The following is a 16,604-nucleotide window of genomic DNA, read 5'->3' as shown; positions in this document are numbered from 1 at the left end:
GGCCTCTGCCTCAGGAGCTAGAGTGGCTCTGGTCGCAACATGGCGACGCCCAGGATGGGCAGAGCATCGCCCCCTGGTGGGCAGAGCATCGCCCCTGGTGGGCGTGCCGGGTGGATCCCAGTCGGGTGCATGCGGGAGTCTGTCTGACTGTCTCTCCCTGTTTCCAGCTTCAGAAAAATGAAAGAAAAAAAAAAAAAAAAAAAAAGAAATGATGATATATTACCATTTATGACAACATGGATGGACCTTGAGAACACTATACTGTACTAAGTGAAACAAGTGAATAAGAAAAAGCTAAGAACTATATGATTTCACAGGTAAATGATACATAAAACTGAGATTAGTGGAAACAGATAAAAGTAAAGTGGTTACCAGGGGGTGGGAGGCCAGGAAGAGGGAAATAAAGAGGCAAAAATATACAGTGACAGAAAATGATTTGACTTTGGGTGATGGGCACACAATGCAGTCAACAGTTCAAATGCTATAGAAGTGTTCACCTGAAACCTATGTACTCTTATTGGTCAATGTTATCCTTTATTAAATTTAATTTCTAAATTTAAAAAATGTATTTTAAAAAGACTTGATTTTCAATGAGAGGTGAGAGGGTGGGGAGAGCTAAAGAGTTTTGGGTGTATATTAACAAAATTATTTTTCCTGTAGCACTTTCAATAGAAAAAAAAAGCATTTAAATAAGCCTCATGGATGTAACCATAAAACCTAAACATCACTGAGCAAAAAAAATTTAGTGTCTGAGTATATATAAGCTAGCTCTTTTCCAGAAATGTGTTTTCCAGTCACCAACCTAAGACACTTCAGTAGTACTTTTAGTACTCATTTTTTTTGTCAGTATTTTATGATAAAACACAAAACTACTCATAACCCAACATGGATGTTATTGGAATTTCAGAACATTTACTAGAGTAAATGCTACAAGTAAGTTTCATTTTAGTATTCTTGTTATAAATAAGCAAATAGCCAATACTACTTTTTTATAACCTCAAAACTTCCATTTTTTTAAGGTGAGAGGAGGAGGGATAATGAAGCAGACTCCCACATGCACCCCAACTGGGATCCACCCAGTAACCTAGTCTAGGACCAATGCTCAAGTACCAAGCTATTAGTCCAGGAGGCTGAGGTGCTCAGACAAACCAAGCTATCCTTGGCGCCTGGGACCACGCTCAAACTAATTGAGCCACTGGCTGCGGGAGCAAGTGGGGAAGAGTAAGAGTAGGCGGAGAGAAGCAGATGGTCGCTTCTCCTGTGTGCCCTGACCAGGAATCAAACCTGAGACATCCATACGCTGCGCTGATGTTCTATCTATTTAGCCACGGGCCAGGACCCCCACAGTAGTTTTAATTGAATAATCCATTCAAAACATTAGCAAAAAAAATGTCACTTTGCTAGTCACTTAATTCATGTCACTCCAATGCTCACAATTTTTTACCAAATTTTTTGCCTACAGGGATATACAGTGGCATTAGCATGTTTCAAATTATCGCCTACAGCTTCCCACTACCTTAATTATTCACTAATTATGTTTATTTCATGGGTTTACAGCCTCTCATTCTTTTGTGTAACCACCAAATGTAAATATATTCTCACTCCACATAGCATTCTTGTTACTTATGGCCTTCATTTATTATAGTAGGTACTGGTTTCAGGTACCTAATAGCCACATACCTCAGCTGAGAGTTGTAAATCCTTAGCAATGATAGGTTTCTACAATTTTTGATTTTCTGAGTTTATGCTCTGCTATCAACTGCCCAATCAAATATGCCCTGGATTATAAATATACATTTAAGTTCCTAATTTTATAGTTCTCCTTTTGCTAGGCTGCATTACTGAGTTTTACCAACAGATGGCACACTACAAACACAAATCTGAAAATTCCTGAACTTAAATGTTTTAGGTAAAGTAAAACCTAACTATAATCACAGAATGTTAGAATAGGAAGGAAACTTAAAGATCACCTTGTCAACTTCAGTGGTTAAAGAGCACTGACGCACCCTAGCTGGGCAGCCAGCTCCACTGGTTGGAGCATCACCCAGATATCCAAAGATTGAGGGTTTGATGTCCGTCAAGGCACACAGAAGTTATAAATGGGTGAAGTAATAAAGTGACCTCTCTCCTCCCCTATCCAATAAATAAAGTAAAGAGCACAGATGCTGGAGTCAGATTAACCCAAGTTAGAATTTTTTAGCTCTGTTGTTTAGTATCTAGGCAACCTTAAGCAATTTTTTTTCTATATATTTAATTTCTTTTTATTCATTTTAGAGAGGAGAGAAGGGAGAGAGAGAAGGAGAGGGAGAGAGAGAGGAGGGGGAGAGAGGGAGAGAGAGAGAGAGAGAGAGAGAGAGAGAGAGAGAGAGAAGGCGGGGAGAGGACCTGGGAGCATCAACTCCTATATGTGCCTTGACCAGGCAAGCCCAGGGTTTCGAACCAGCGACCTCAGCATTTCCAGGTCGACGCTTTATCCACTGCGCCACCACAGGTCGGGCTCTTAAGCAATTTTTAAAACATGTTTCTTTACGTGTAAACTAGAATAATAGTATCTACAAATGTTGCTCTGAAAATTAAACAAAATGATCCATGTTTTAGCACAACACCTGGCATATAGTCAAATCTCAAGAAAGCTTCAAAATCTCATAAATTATAAATTCTTCCTATCTGTCTACCAGCAGCAGGCACACATACATTATAAACAAACCCTCTAACCACATCCTACTCGCAGAACAAATCAGTACCAACACACTCTTCCTGCCTAGATGCTGATGGAAAACACTGGGGAAAATATGTAAAATTGCTTAAAAATTCTACTTCAAAGTAAACATGTGGCAATATTTTTACAACTAAATGCACTATGATTCTATATTTTAATTTTAGAAAGGAGCATCCATGTTAGTTCTATGGGACTAACCTTCCCACAGATAACAATCGTAATTCTCGGACAAGATAAAATTTTAAAAGTGACTACTTACTGGCACTGGAAACAACCAAAAGGCAGAAATTGGATGGAGTCTATACTTTAAAAAAAAGAATGACACATAGTGAGTGAGTCCCATTTTTTAAGGTTTTTTGTTTTGTTGTTTTTTGCCTGAAGACAGGTCCTATTCTACTGAGCAACTAAAACTCTGATAAAAAGCCCAGTCTTACTGGCTTGAAGAACCAGACTACCAAGTTCAAGGTGACAACAGCAGCTGAAAAGTGGGAAATATTCTGCAGAAAAGAGGGTCACAGAAAGGGAGACCTAAGTGCTACATATTAACTCTACTCTTATCTCTAGCTGACCCATGAAGTCCATATACACGAGGCAGACTGCAAGCAGCCCAGTTAAGAATAAAATAATTGGCCTGACCAGGAGGTGGGGCAGTAGATAGAGCATCGGGACTGCAACGCAGAGGACCCAGGTTCGAAAACCTGAGGTCAATGGCTTGAGTGTGGGCTCATCTGGCTTTAACGTGGGCTCACCAGCTTGTGCGTGGGGTTGCTGGCATGAGCATGAAATCATGGACATGACCCCATGGTCACTGGCTTAAGCACAAAGGTCACTGGTTTGAGCAAGGGGTATCTTGCTCTGCTAGAGCCCCCCAGTCAAGGCACATATGAGAAAGCAATTGATGAACAACTAAGGTGTCACAATGAAGAATTGATGCTTCTCATGTCTCTCCCTTCCTGTCCGTCTGCCCCTATGTGTCCCTCTCTCTGGCTCTCTGGCTCTGTCAAAAAAAAAAGGGAACAAAATAACTCAGTGATAGTTTTGCCACCCAGTGAAGAAGATAGAAAGAGTTTAGAATTTGAGTACAATCAAGTTACTTAACTACTATCTTATTCTGGTAGGACTGCCATAACAAATATCATAGGACTGGTGGCTTAAACAACCAAAATTCATTTCGTCACAGTTCTATAGACTGGAACCCAAGATCAAGATGCTAGTAGGGTCAAAGTCTGATAAGAGTGCTATCCCTGGGCTGCAGACAGCTGTCTTTTCACTTCATCCTCACATGGTGGAGAGATATCAAGTTCTCTGGTGCCTTTTCTTATACAGGCTATACCCTCATGACATCATCTAAACCTTAATTACCTCCCAAAGGCCCCATCTCCAAATACCATTACACTGGGGTTTAATCTGGGGGGTGGGGGGACTCACAAACATTCAGTTCATAACAACTATTAAAAAAAAAGAAGTGTTCAGAGGACTAAATAGAACCCAGAGTCTCTACAAGGTAACATTCACAACATCTATGGTATAATCCAAAATCACTAGATACAAGAAACAGGAAAATGTAACCCAGGGGTCGGGAACCTTTTTTGCTGAGAGAGCCATGAACGCCACATATCTTAAAATGTAATTCCTTGAGAGCCATACAACGACCCATGTACATTACGCATTATCCAATAAAAATTTGGTGTTGTCCCAGAGGACAGCTGTGATTGGCTCCAGCCACCCGCAACCATGAACATGAGCAGTAGGAAATGAATGGATTGTAATATATTAGAATGTTTTATATTTTTAACGTTATTATTTTTATTAAAGATTTGTCTGCGAGCCAGATGCAGCCATCAAAAGAGCAGTTCCCAACCCCTGATGAAACCTATAGTCAAAAAAAGGGAAATCAAATTAAAAATGGAGTTTGCCTACTAATAAAATGCATATGCTTAAAATTAAATAACACTACAACCTAGAAATCTCAAGGTCTATGATATATCTGTACATAGGTCAACATGCCTGCCAACAATGGCACAGACAACGACAAAGAAAAATTAAGTCTAGCCCAAAGCAAACTGTAAATAGGCTGGCACTGTCTAACTTCCTCTACCAGAGTCCAACTCATCTGACCTTATGGCACTCTTACACGCTCTTATTCTAGAGCTCTGTTGTTACACTTACTTGGCTGCCAACTACTTAACTAATTAATTAATAATTTGATATGATTAATATTTTCACATGTCAACCATCTAAAAGGATTTTAAAGACATTGTTGAAAAGTCTCCTTGAAATGACAAATAGTTGGTAAAGTTTTGTATATTAAAAAATTAAACTGGATCATATTCAGACCCTTGACTTTGTAAAGAAAGTCTTACAATAGGCCTGACCTATGGTGGCACAGTGGATAAAGCATCGACCTGGAATGCTGAGGTCGTTGGTTCGAAACCCTGGGCTTGTCCAGTCAAGGCACATACTGGAAGCAACAACTACGAGTTGATGCTTCTAGTTTCTCTCTCCTCTCTCTAAAAATCAATAAATAAAAATCTAAAAAAAAAAAAAAAAAAAAAAAGAGAGAGCAAGAGTCTTACAATAACAAATCTTATTTAACTGGTTCTGTTTCCCTGCTGACCTCATGGAGATCATTACCCTGACTGTTTAACAGCCTAATATGGCCTCAGGTTTGTGGGATGAAAAATAAGATAAAGAGAAGTGTAAGAAACTGCCCTCACACCATACCACTGAGTCCAAGATATCAAATAATTGAACACTATCCATACTTCCTCTATAAAATGGCCAACTTCAATTTAGCTCAAACATTAGTATTTTTCCCTCACGTATTCTACAGAAAGTCTTATCTAGAATAATTAGTAAAATAAAAAGGGATCAAAACTCATCTTTTTAAAATAAAAAAACATGTTGCCAAAAAAACCCCACTTTTAAAAATTTTTTATTCTAAGTCAAAATATTTCACCTAAATACTAAGACTGCTAATAAAAATAACAATAAATATATTGACACAGGAGAAGTAAGAGAACAAAGGAATAAATCATTTAGAAATAGAAACATGCATTTTAGGAAACTTGGTGTATGATGAAGAGCAATACCAATCAGGAGAAAACATGAACTATTATACTATATGTAAACGAAATCCAAAAAATGAGTACTAGATGGATTAAAGTCAAAATGTGAAGAGCAAATTTTAAACTTTTTCCAAAAAAAAAAAAATAATAATAACTTTATGAACTTAGGATAAGAAAAACAAAATACTATAAAAAAATACTGATAAACTGTTACACTAAAATTAATAACCAATGCCAACAGCCTAAAAATAAGTAAACAGACTATCATTAAAAGAGTAAAAACTTAAAAGCTACAGACTGGAGAATATATTTGCAGCTCATAAAGGCAAAAATTTGCCCTTGCCAGACAGCTCTGTTGTTTAGTTCATTGGCCTAAAGTATTGAAGATACTGGTTCAATCCCCAGTCAGGGCACATACAAGAACAGATCTATATTACATTAGTCTCTCTCTCCCTTCCTTTCTTGCTAAAATCAATAAATGAAAATTTAAAAAATAAAGTAAAAGCAAAAATTTAGTATCCAGTATACATAAATACTTCTACAAGTAAATAAAATAATCTAACATAAAACTGAGCAAAGATTATAAATAGGCAATTCACCAGAAAGAACATAACCATAGCCAAAAATCTGTAACATTAATATCGGTGGCTAGGGACATGCAAATTTTGGAACTTTTTCATATTCATGAGTCTGGCAAAATAAAATAACCTAATCAACTAAGTGTTGGCAAAGAAGTTTTAAGAAGGGGAACTCTTATACCTCTATAGGGAGTGTATACCACACTACCACTTTGGTCAACACTTGGGCAATACCTATGAAGTGGAAGCTACACCTACTCTATGACCCAAGAATTCTTCTTCTGGATATAGACATCCTGAAAAACTCTTCAGATTTGTGCATTAACTTGGTACATAAAAGAATGTTACATTATTATTTGTAAAGAACTGGAAACCACCTAAATGCCCAGGAACAGTAAAATGAACAACGTAGAACATGTTCACATGAATATACAGCCATTAAAAGGGATGAACTAAAATAAAACATGTATCAACAAATATTATATAAATCTCCAAAGTCTAAAGTTGATTAAAAAACAAAACAAAAAAACAAGGTCCATAAAAAGATGTACATAATTCCATATAAAAACTTAGAAATACCAAAAAACCACCATATATTATATATACTCTATGTGACAACACTATAAAAGCATGCAAAGGCACAGTAAACACTAAAGTAAGTAGTTATGTCTGCAGAAGTGGAAAGTAGAATGGGATTTATTTCCTTTTTAAAAATTTTATTTAGAAAATTAAATTTAACAGGGTGACACTGATCCATAAGAGTACCTAGCTTTCAGGTAAACATTTCTATAGCAGTAGAATGCGATTTTGATGGGGTACATGGGAGGCTTCAATTTTATAGGTAATATTTTATTTCTTAAGTCAGGTAGTAGCATAGATGTCTGCTATATTATGATTTATTGCCATTTATATATCCAAATTCCATAACAAAGAAAAAATAATATCCAAAGAACTTCAACTATATATATTTATATAAAAATATTTGTACCTGAAGTCAAATTGTACAATTTAAATTCTTCACTTTTATTCCCATCTTTGTTAAAATATTTTCCCCAAAGCAACAGAATCGAATTAAATGGATCCATTACATATATCTAATTCAAAATAATTGTTGTTTTGAATCATGTAATATCTAATACAACTGTTGTTTTCAGATGATGCTTCAAAAATTAATCTGAAAAAGAAAGCTAAAGGAAGTGTTATTAGGATATTCTCTACAATAAAACTTGAACATTGACATTGTAAATATAAATCATATCAATCTATTCTCTATTCCTAAGTAGTGAGATGATCAACCTTGTTGATACTTTCATGCTGATACATAAACCTATAGTTTAATTAAACTACTAAAGATCCACTCAGACTAGTAAATCTCTGCTTTTGTCAAAATACAATGCATACAACTCAGTTGTGAATAAGCTATCCTAAGGTTATTCCATAGGTATGTGGTAATAAAGAAAATTCTAGGTTTTATAGCATTTGAAGAAGAGACGGTATAACAAAAATTTTTAAAGGTAACCCCTTTTTACAATGACCTTAACATTTTTACTTAACACCCATCATCCGAGATCTCACAAATATACATGCTCCAAAATACCAAGATCCTTCCCCTAGCTTCTATAATTTGACAAGTCAACACCTAATCTACCACTACTAGTCTTATAATCTTTGGTGAGTGATTTTGCTTCTCTGTTCACTATATAAATGAAGGGAAAACAGTGTTTACTTCACAGTTTTCTTTTCTCTTAAATTTAAAATATTTTTACTTTTATGGTTTTTTTATGATTTTTAAATTGAATTTATTGGGGTCATAAAGTTTTCTTGAGAGAGTAATACATGCAATCGATATATGTAAAGAATTTAAAGTAACGGCCACAACTAAATGCTAATACATGTTACCTAATGTTATAAAAATTTGTCTAAAGCCTATTAGACAGTTTTCTTAGTCAAGAGTACCTTCTGGGTATGATAAATTATACTCAAGACAAAGAAAACCATTGGTTCACATACTAAAGGGTAATTTACAGCCTATATCTCTAGTCTAGTTAATGCTTCTCCAGACTCCTCCTTACAGTAGTCTGTTTCTCAAGATAACTTTCCTTCTATCGTTCCCAATGTACTACCAAATTGCACAGGAAAGTAGGTAACCAAGCCTACTAAATTTGACTTTTCACTATTTTTCAATCAATGAACTCTAGGCTCAAGGTTGTTCTATTCATGATAATGACTTAGCTCAGTGGTCCACAACCCCCGGGCTACGGACCGATACCGGTCCGTGGGCCATTCAGTACCGGTCCGCAGAGAAAGAATAAATAACTTATATCATTTCCATTTTATTTATATTTAAGTCTGAACAATGTCTTATTTTTAAAAAATGAGCAGATTCCCTCTGTTACATCCAAGACTCACTCTTGACACTTGTCTCGTAAGTTTGACAATTATATTTAAAAATACCACAGTTTTTAAGCCCGTCGCATAATTTTAATTTGTGTATTTATCCGTCCTACCCTAAAGGCCGGTCCGTGAAAATATTTTCTGACATTAAACCGGTCCGTGGCCCAAAAAAGATTGGGGACCACTGACTTAGCTCACAGCTTTTCTTCTTTCCACGAAAAGCTGAGTTTCCAAAGACTGACGTTTCCAAAAGTCTGGCAGCTGGATAGTGGAAGTGTTACATTATTAATATGTTTTCATGATGCAAGGACAAAGTGTCTCATAGACTTTAATCCTAGTATTACTCCTCAGGTCAAGTAGAAGGAAAATGGTCATCTGCTTTTTACAAGAGTTTAACGGTGATGCTCACAAAAAAAGTGTGACTTAGAAAAGATGCTTAGGTAAAGAGCCAAGTCTACCAACTTCAAAAAATTGCTTACCTCCATACACCTAACTCTCTTCAACAAGGTTCTAAAACACCTAAATGATCAGGAACCTAAACACACATTCACAAAAGATTCAGAGCAATTTTCTATATCCAAGATGAACTGACCAAAGGGATCAACAAAATATCTAAAAGTACTAACTTAAATCAAGTTAGACCCGTCATTTTTATAAAGATGAACTAGAGGACACCTAATTCTCCAAGTCAAACATTTCATTCATATTCAAACTCCTCTAATCATTGCAACAATGAGTGCTGGCAGGGTAGCTCAGTTGGTTAAAGCTCATCCCGCTACACCAAGGCTAAGGGTTTGATTCCTGTTTGGGCATATATAAGAATCACCCAATGAATGCATAAAATAAGTGGAACAACAAACTGATGTTTTGTTTTTCTCTCTCTCTAAAAAAAATTTTTTTGAAAAAATCAGTAATTATAACAGTGACACGTTTTTCTATACCAATTCACATAAATTACTCAGTTCAAATCCTCAAAGACAGCCATAAAATGCTCATATCCTAAATTAATCTTAACTTCTCTGGATTTTGCCTCCATACCGAAGTTAAAACAGGCATTTAAGGAGCAGTCATATTTGTTAACCAGTGTCACACCCAATAAATTTAATTCTTTAAAAATGAGCAGTCACTTAAAAAAATTACAATATAACAGATACAGTAACATCAATAGTCATCTATGACTACTACTAAATCTACTATATTATGTCAATGACAGGGAACTTCACAACTGAAAGATCAGGTAGCTGACACCACCAACCCACTGGTCAACCTTAACTTCAAAACAGAAAAACAGCCTGACCAGACGGTGGCGCAGTGGATAGAGCATCGGACTGAGATGCAGAGGACTCAGGTTTGAAACCCTGCGGTCACCAGCTTGAGCACGAGCTCAATGACGTAAGAGTGGGATCATAAACATAACCCTGTGATCGCTGGCTTGAACCCAAAGGTCGCTGGCTTGAAGCCCAAGGTCGCTGGCTTGAGCAAGGGGTAAGGCCTTGTTCTGCTGTAGCCCCCCAGTCAAGGCACATATGAGAGAGCAATCAATGAACAACTAAGGTGCTTCAGTGAAGAACTGACGCTTCTCATCTCTCTCCCTTCCTGTCTGTCTGTCCCTATCTGTCCCTCTCTTTGTCTTTCTGTCACACACACACACAAAAAAAAAAAAAAAAAAAAAGAAAGAAAAACAACCAGGTAACATGTGCTGTTAATGTGATGCAATACAAAGTACATAGCACTAATATTCTTGCCAAATTATCAAAGTAGAATCTGATTGAATCTTTAGATTAACCATTAGTTCTTAGAAAATGCAGATAAGAAAAGAATGTGTTACGTGACACTACATGGATCCAAACTGTGAAAAATTCTACAGGGCAAATGACCTGGCTTTATTTTCTTAAATAAATGGTAAATGACAACACACAAAAAAAGGAAAGAGTATTAGAGACTAAAAGACATTTATAAACAAATGCTATGTGGAATTGTTTGGATATTGATTCAAACAAACAACTGAAAAAATAGAAGACAATCAGAGAAATATGCTGAATATTTAATGACATTAAAGAATTATTCATTTTTTAGGTGTGCTAATAGTACTGCAAAGTGTTAAAGAGCCCTTATGTTTTTTTAAAATTTTTTTAAAAATTTATTTATTGATTTTTAGATAGAGGGAGTGGAGGGGGGAGAATTGGGAAGCATCAACTCATAATAGTTGCTTCTGGTATGTGCCTTGACCTGGCAAGCCCAGGGTTTCAAACTGGCAACCTCAGCATTCCAGGTCAACGCTTATATATATATATTAATACATATATAATGGCAGGACAGACAGAGACAGAGACAGAGACACAGACAGAGAGGGCTAGATCGGAACAGGAAGAAGAGAGATGAGAAGCATCAATTCTTCACTGCGGCACCTTAGTTGTTCATTGATTGTTTTTTCATATGTGCCTTAATAGGGTGAGGGGCCTCCAGCAGAGTGAGTGACCCCTTGCTCAAGCCAACAACCTTGGGGCTCAAGCCAGTGACCCAACACTCAAGCTGATGAGCCCGTGCTCAAACCAGCGATTTCAGGGTTTCGAACTTGGGTCCTCTGCCTCCCAGGCCGACACTCTATCCACTGCACCACCACCTGGTCAGGCACAAGTCGACACTTTGTCCACTGCACCACCACAGGTCAGGCAAGAGTACTTATCTTTTTAAGAGATACAGGCAATGAAGTATTTATTTAAAAGAACATTGTCTGGGATTTGCTTTTGAATTACAATTGATTCCCTTATCTGGAGTTTCACTTTCATTTCAGATACCCATGGTCCAATGTGGTCCAAAATTATTAAATAGAAAATTTCAGAAATAAATAAACAACTCATAAGTTTTAAACTACATGCCATTCCGAGTAGCATGATGAAATCTCACTGTCCTGCTCCGACCCTCCTAGGATGTGAATCATTGCTTTGTCCAGCATACCTACAGTGTTTATGCTACCTGCCTGTTACTCAGCCCTCTCAGATTGGTTATGAGAAACAGATAGAGAGAGACCATATTCACATTTTTTATAACAGTATACTGTTATAATTGTTCCATTTTATTATTATTATTTTCAATCTCTTACTGTGCCTAATTTATAAATTAAACTTTATCATAGGCATATGGTTCATACGTATTCACAGTATCAGCATTGGGACGGTGTCTTGAAACATCCCCTGAGGATAAGAGAGGACTACTGTATCCAGTTGAGGTGGGGGAGGTGTGATAGAACAAAATTCACGTTTCCAACTGGTAAAACTGGTCATGGGAATGTGATGATTGTATTACTTTATCTTTTTATGTTTGAAATCGCCCATATTAGAATGTTAAAGAGAGAGAATATCAAAGCACTAAATCAAAAATATCTGTAAGTAGAACTTGCAAATTTTCCAAGTGCTTGCTTTAATAGACCTTCACTTAAAGATCAAAAACTAAAACGCACATTTTAAGTACTGACTTTATGTATTACATTTGCACATCCTAAGTAATGACTTCAATTATTACATGTGCTCATTTTATGTCTGGTTCTTATTATTTACATTTGCTCTCACACATACACGCATATTACTCCACAAAAGTACCCAAGTTCTGAATATTCTAACTCCTAAACATCTCAATATGTTCCTTCTTTTCTTCTACTACTCCTTTATTTTAAGCCCTCAACATTTTGATCAGTCTTGCTATAGACTCCTTTTCAGTTTTAGCACACCAATTCACCCTCTATATTGTTTCCAGAATAAAAACCAACCTCCTTTGCATGACATACACTGCCCTCATAAATCTGGTCCTTGCCCACCTTTATAGTCTGTATCATCCCATAGTGCACTCATTTCAGACTACACAAACTACTACATGAAAATTAGGGGATATTTTATCGCTTCATATTCATTATGAAATATCCCCTAATTTTTGTGAGCAGTATACATAAAGGTATATATATATACCTTGTTTCATTGCACTTTGCAAATATTGTGGGTTTTGTTTGTTGGTTTTTTACAAATTGAAGGTAAGACACTCCACCCACAAAAGACTAAAATGATGGTAAGCATTTTTTAGCAATAGTTATTTCTTAATTAAGGTATGTACATTGATTTTTAAAGATGTAATGTTACTGCACACTTAACAGACTACAGTATAAACATAACTTATATGCAATAGGAATTAAAAAAATTGTGTGACTTGCTTTATTGCGATACTTTATAACAGTGTTCTAGAACCAAACCCAAAATATCTTGAAGGTACGCCTGTGCCGTACTTGTACAGTAGTTCCCAGGAAAAACTAGGATGCTCTTTCTTTTAATGTTCTGTTCCCTTAGACTAAAACCACCAATTTAATGCCCCTCCTAATTCTAGGTTAACTCCCAATTCCTATAGACTCTGCAAGCCTGACCTCTACTATCAGCAGCTTTGCAAATCTACTGACTTCTCTTTCTCCCAGATAACCCTATACTTTCGCAGTAATCTATGCATCAGTATCACACTATTCTTTTGTGTTTTGCAAATCAATATTGTCCTTCAAGATTATAAAGTATCACAGTGCCTGCTTCATAGTAGACACTTTGTTTTATGAAGTAATGCATGCATCTTCCACTGAAGACAGGTAGATCTTTTATAAATAACTAGAATGTAAGCTGTCTGAAAATGGGAAACTTGTCTAACAATCTTTACCACTCCAGGGTCTATCACAGCGTTTGGACTATATTAAACACTAAATAAATGTTCGCCAAATGAGTAACACAAATATATCCAGCAGGCATAGCAGATAATTTTGTACAAAATTTGGTTCTACTCCAGTTTTAAACTCGTGTTCTTGGTATTTTATTTGTTTTGTATTTTTTGTTTGGCCCATTTCACCGATTAGTTTTAAAGCTTTTTAAAATGGAGAAAAGTTTTATATGCTTTCTTCTAGTGTCAAAGAAGAAACTAATTACCAGAAACAAATGTCTTAAATAAGAGTTTACAATATGAACTATACCGTGTACATATGGCATACTTGGGTAAACTTTTAGGTCACAGTGCTGACCTAAAAGTTGAGGAGGCACCACATTTTATCATTACTGTAGAAGCTCAGTTTTAGGTTATCCTAAGGTTTCATTAAAATACAATTGAAATAAGGAAACTCACAACTCGATAGCAGTTAGGACTCAATGTAAAGAAGAAAATCAGACTCTTAATTTCAAATTTTAAAGTAAGAATTTCTTCATGTAGAGTCAGCAGGATTCCTAATAGCATGTATAACTCAACACTGAGTTCTAATCACGTGCTAAGTACAGTGCACAAATAATGTACACAAACATATTGTTTGAGGGAGCACATCTACCATTTTTAAAAAGACTGGACATAAATAAGTAGAAAGGCGGTAGATACAGGAGAAACTCAGACCATACCTTAATTTTTGAAGGCTAAGTTTCAAAGTGTGTATGTAGATAGCACAACATTATGAGGCTGGCGGCATTTAGGAAGAGCACCTGAGCAAAGACTATGGAATTACAGACTTTCAGTAGAGAGTCACTAGAAACAAAGTAATCTGGTTGCATTTAAAAACAAACAAACAAACAAACAAAAAACACTAGGAAGCAATGGCTTTGAAGATGATGAATCATCCTCATTTCTATTTTCGAGCGTTATCTAAATTTTTTCAAAATACTGAATTGGTATGTTCAAATGTATGCTATTTATCATGTAAAAAGGAAGATCTGACACATCACTTAAGAGTCTGTATTAATGGTTTGCTGTTTTTTTAAATAAAAGGCACTTTGGCTCAACTTTTCCCCCCCAAACAGATTCCTTTATAATCCTTTTAAATAATAAATTTAAAAATTTAGCGACAATAAAGGAACTTAAAATATCTTTCTTTTAACAATTAGGAAAAGGATAAAATGAAGTTTTTATTGACTTTACGTTACCAAAGAAGGTGGAAAATAGTGGAAGGTGCACCATTTATTCCAAGTATGGCACTTGAATTAGCTTTTAAAGAAAAGTAAACTTGCCAGACTCTCAACAGATGGGAGAGCTGTTTGCACGAAAGTTATCAAGTTCAAGTACTAACCAGAAAGACTTAACTCTCTCTTCAAGTCCCTGATCCAAATGACTTTCTTTAAGGAATTCTTGATTTTGATTCCTGGCCTTAACCAAAAAAAGTTCTATCAAAACCTGCAATGTACCGTATCCTTCTCTCCACTCTATACCTTCGGTTTAAAACACGACCAAACCTTCTCTAGGACAACGGATGAGGTAGTTGGATATAAATTCAGACAACACATCACCTCGGTATCTACAGGAGTGCCCTCATAAAATCCTTAATTCTTGCTAAGAGAAATCCCGAGCCAGATCTACCAACAATATCGTCACATCCCTCCCCTTTGGCTCCAGAAGGGAAATGTACCTGTGGAGTATCCGCTGCGCCGCAAACAAGGCACAGCTCCAACCTCGAGTCCTCTATCCCTTTTTTTGTTCCTTCGCAGTCCTCCCTCCCCAGGCAGAACTTGAGCAGAGCACTTGGCTCCCTTATCTGCCAGCAACTGGCGCCAGGAGGATCGAGCTCCCGGGAGCTGCGGCGCTCCGAGCCTGAGCGCTGCGTCTGGCGCGCTGCAGCCGCGGGGCTCAGCCAGGTCCCCCCTGGCTCGCGCCTCTCCTGCCTCGCGGCGCCCTCGCTGGGTCTCCGCTCAGGATGCCCGCGACGAGCTGCCGCGCCAGGTCTGCTACCTGCTTCTTGCCCGTCACCCCGAATGAACTGCATTCCCGTCTGGCCAGGGCAAGTCCGGAAGTCTCAAGGCAATTCGGGAATCCTTTGCCCCAGCGAGCGCGGCTCTGTGCGCACACACGCACTTGCCGGCCAAGTCCTACCCGTTCCGTGCCTGCCACCCCCAAGGCCATTTCCCCGCCGGCGACAGTGTGGGGCCAGTACCATTCTCCTCACGGGGCGGACTCCGGAAGGGCAGCAACTCCACCTCCTCCTCCTCCGCGGCCTGTAGCCATCTATCGGGAAGCGTCTCCGGAGTCGGCAGCAGAGGCCGCCGGACAAGGACAGCCCAGGGAAATCGTCTCAGAACTAACTCAGCTCCGGCGCTAGCAGCAGAAGCCGAGTCTTTCATAATTGTGCGACCAACTCCTCGGGGTGAGCCGCCACAGGGACGCGCCCGCGCCCGCCTCCGCCGGCGACGGGGCTGGAGACAGACCACGTGAGAGTCGCGTCGAGTGCGTCGCCGCGCGCCCGCCGGGTCACGTGAAGGGCGCGCGCTCCTTCCTTCCAGATCTCCAGATTGCCTTCCTGCGCGCCGCGCACACGCGCTGGACACAAGCACCCCCACCCCCCACGCCCGGTGTTTCCCGGGATGGGTGGGGTGTTCTCCCCAGAGCTCCATTGGATACCGAGGCGGGATTTACACAAACCTCAGCTCCGAAAAGCAATCGTTGAGGGTAAAGGTTCCGGGCCTCTGGGATCCAGTCTGGAGTTGAGGCGTGCACCCGTCTCCGTTAACTAGGCCTGCCCTCTGCGTACTGCAGCAGTGTTTCCTAGCCCTTTCTCTGCATCTCAACTAGGATCGAGGCCTTAAATAGTACTCTCCTCGTCCAAAATGAAAAATCATCTTATCCCAAACCATGTACTTCCTCTAGTAAGTTTCTGCCAGCAAATACTCTTCTCCTGGCCCTAACTTTGGGCACCATTCTTTTCCAACAGGAGACATTGCCCACAGAACCCATACCTCAGGTTTAACTATTACTGATAGGTCACTAAATATTGCTAACACATCACATTCCTATTCCAGAAATACTTCGAGTCCCTCCACTTTATGCTAGAGTTCCTCCCTCTGACCCTGTGTGACC

The 16,604-nt window shown here is 38.2% G+C and overlaps 1 protein-coding gene across 2 annotated transcripts in view; it reads right to left on the bottom strand.

Annotated features, from left to right (window-relative positions):
- The window catches only part of TRPM7 (transient receptor potential cation channel subfamily M member 7), a 128,094-nt gene extending 112,277 nt beyond the window's left edge, over positions 1-15,817 (bottom strand). For both annotated transcript variants that reach the window (XM_066343993.1, XM_066343994.1), the window contains exon 1: positions 15,685-15,817. In XM_066343993.1, coding sequence (XP_066200090.1) covers positions 15,685-15,687 — 3 coding nt within the window. In that variant the 5' untranslated portion in view covers positions 15,688-15,817. The remainder of the gene's footprint in view (positions 1-15,684) is intronic.
- Between the last annotated feature and the right edge of the window lie 787 nt (positions 15,818-16,604).

This window comes from Saccopteryx leptura, chromosome 6 (genome assembly GCF_036850995.1).
Source record: "Saccopteryx leptura isolate mSacLep1 chromosome 6, mSacLep1_pri_phased_curated, whole genome shotgun sequence".
NCBI classification, from domain to species: domain Eukaryota; kingdom Metazoa; phylum Chordata; class Mammalia; order Chiroptera; family Emballonuridae; genus Saccopteryx; species Saccopteryx leptura.
This window is presented reverse-complemented; position numbering and strand designations above follow the sequence as displayed.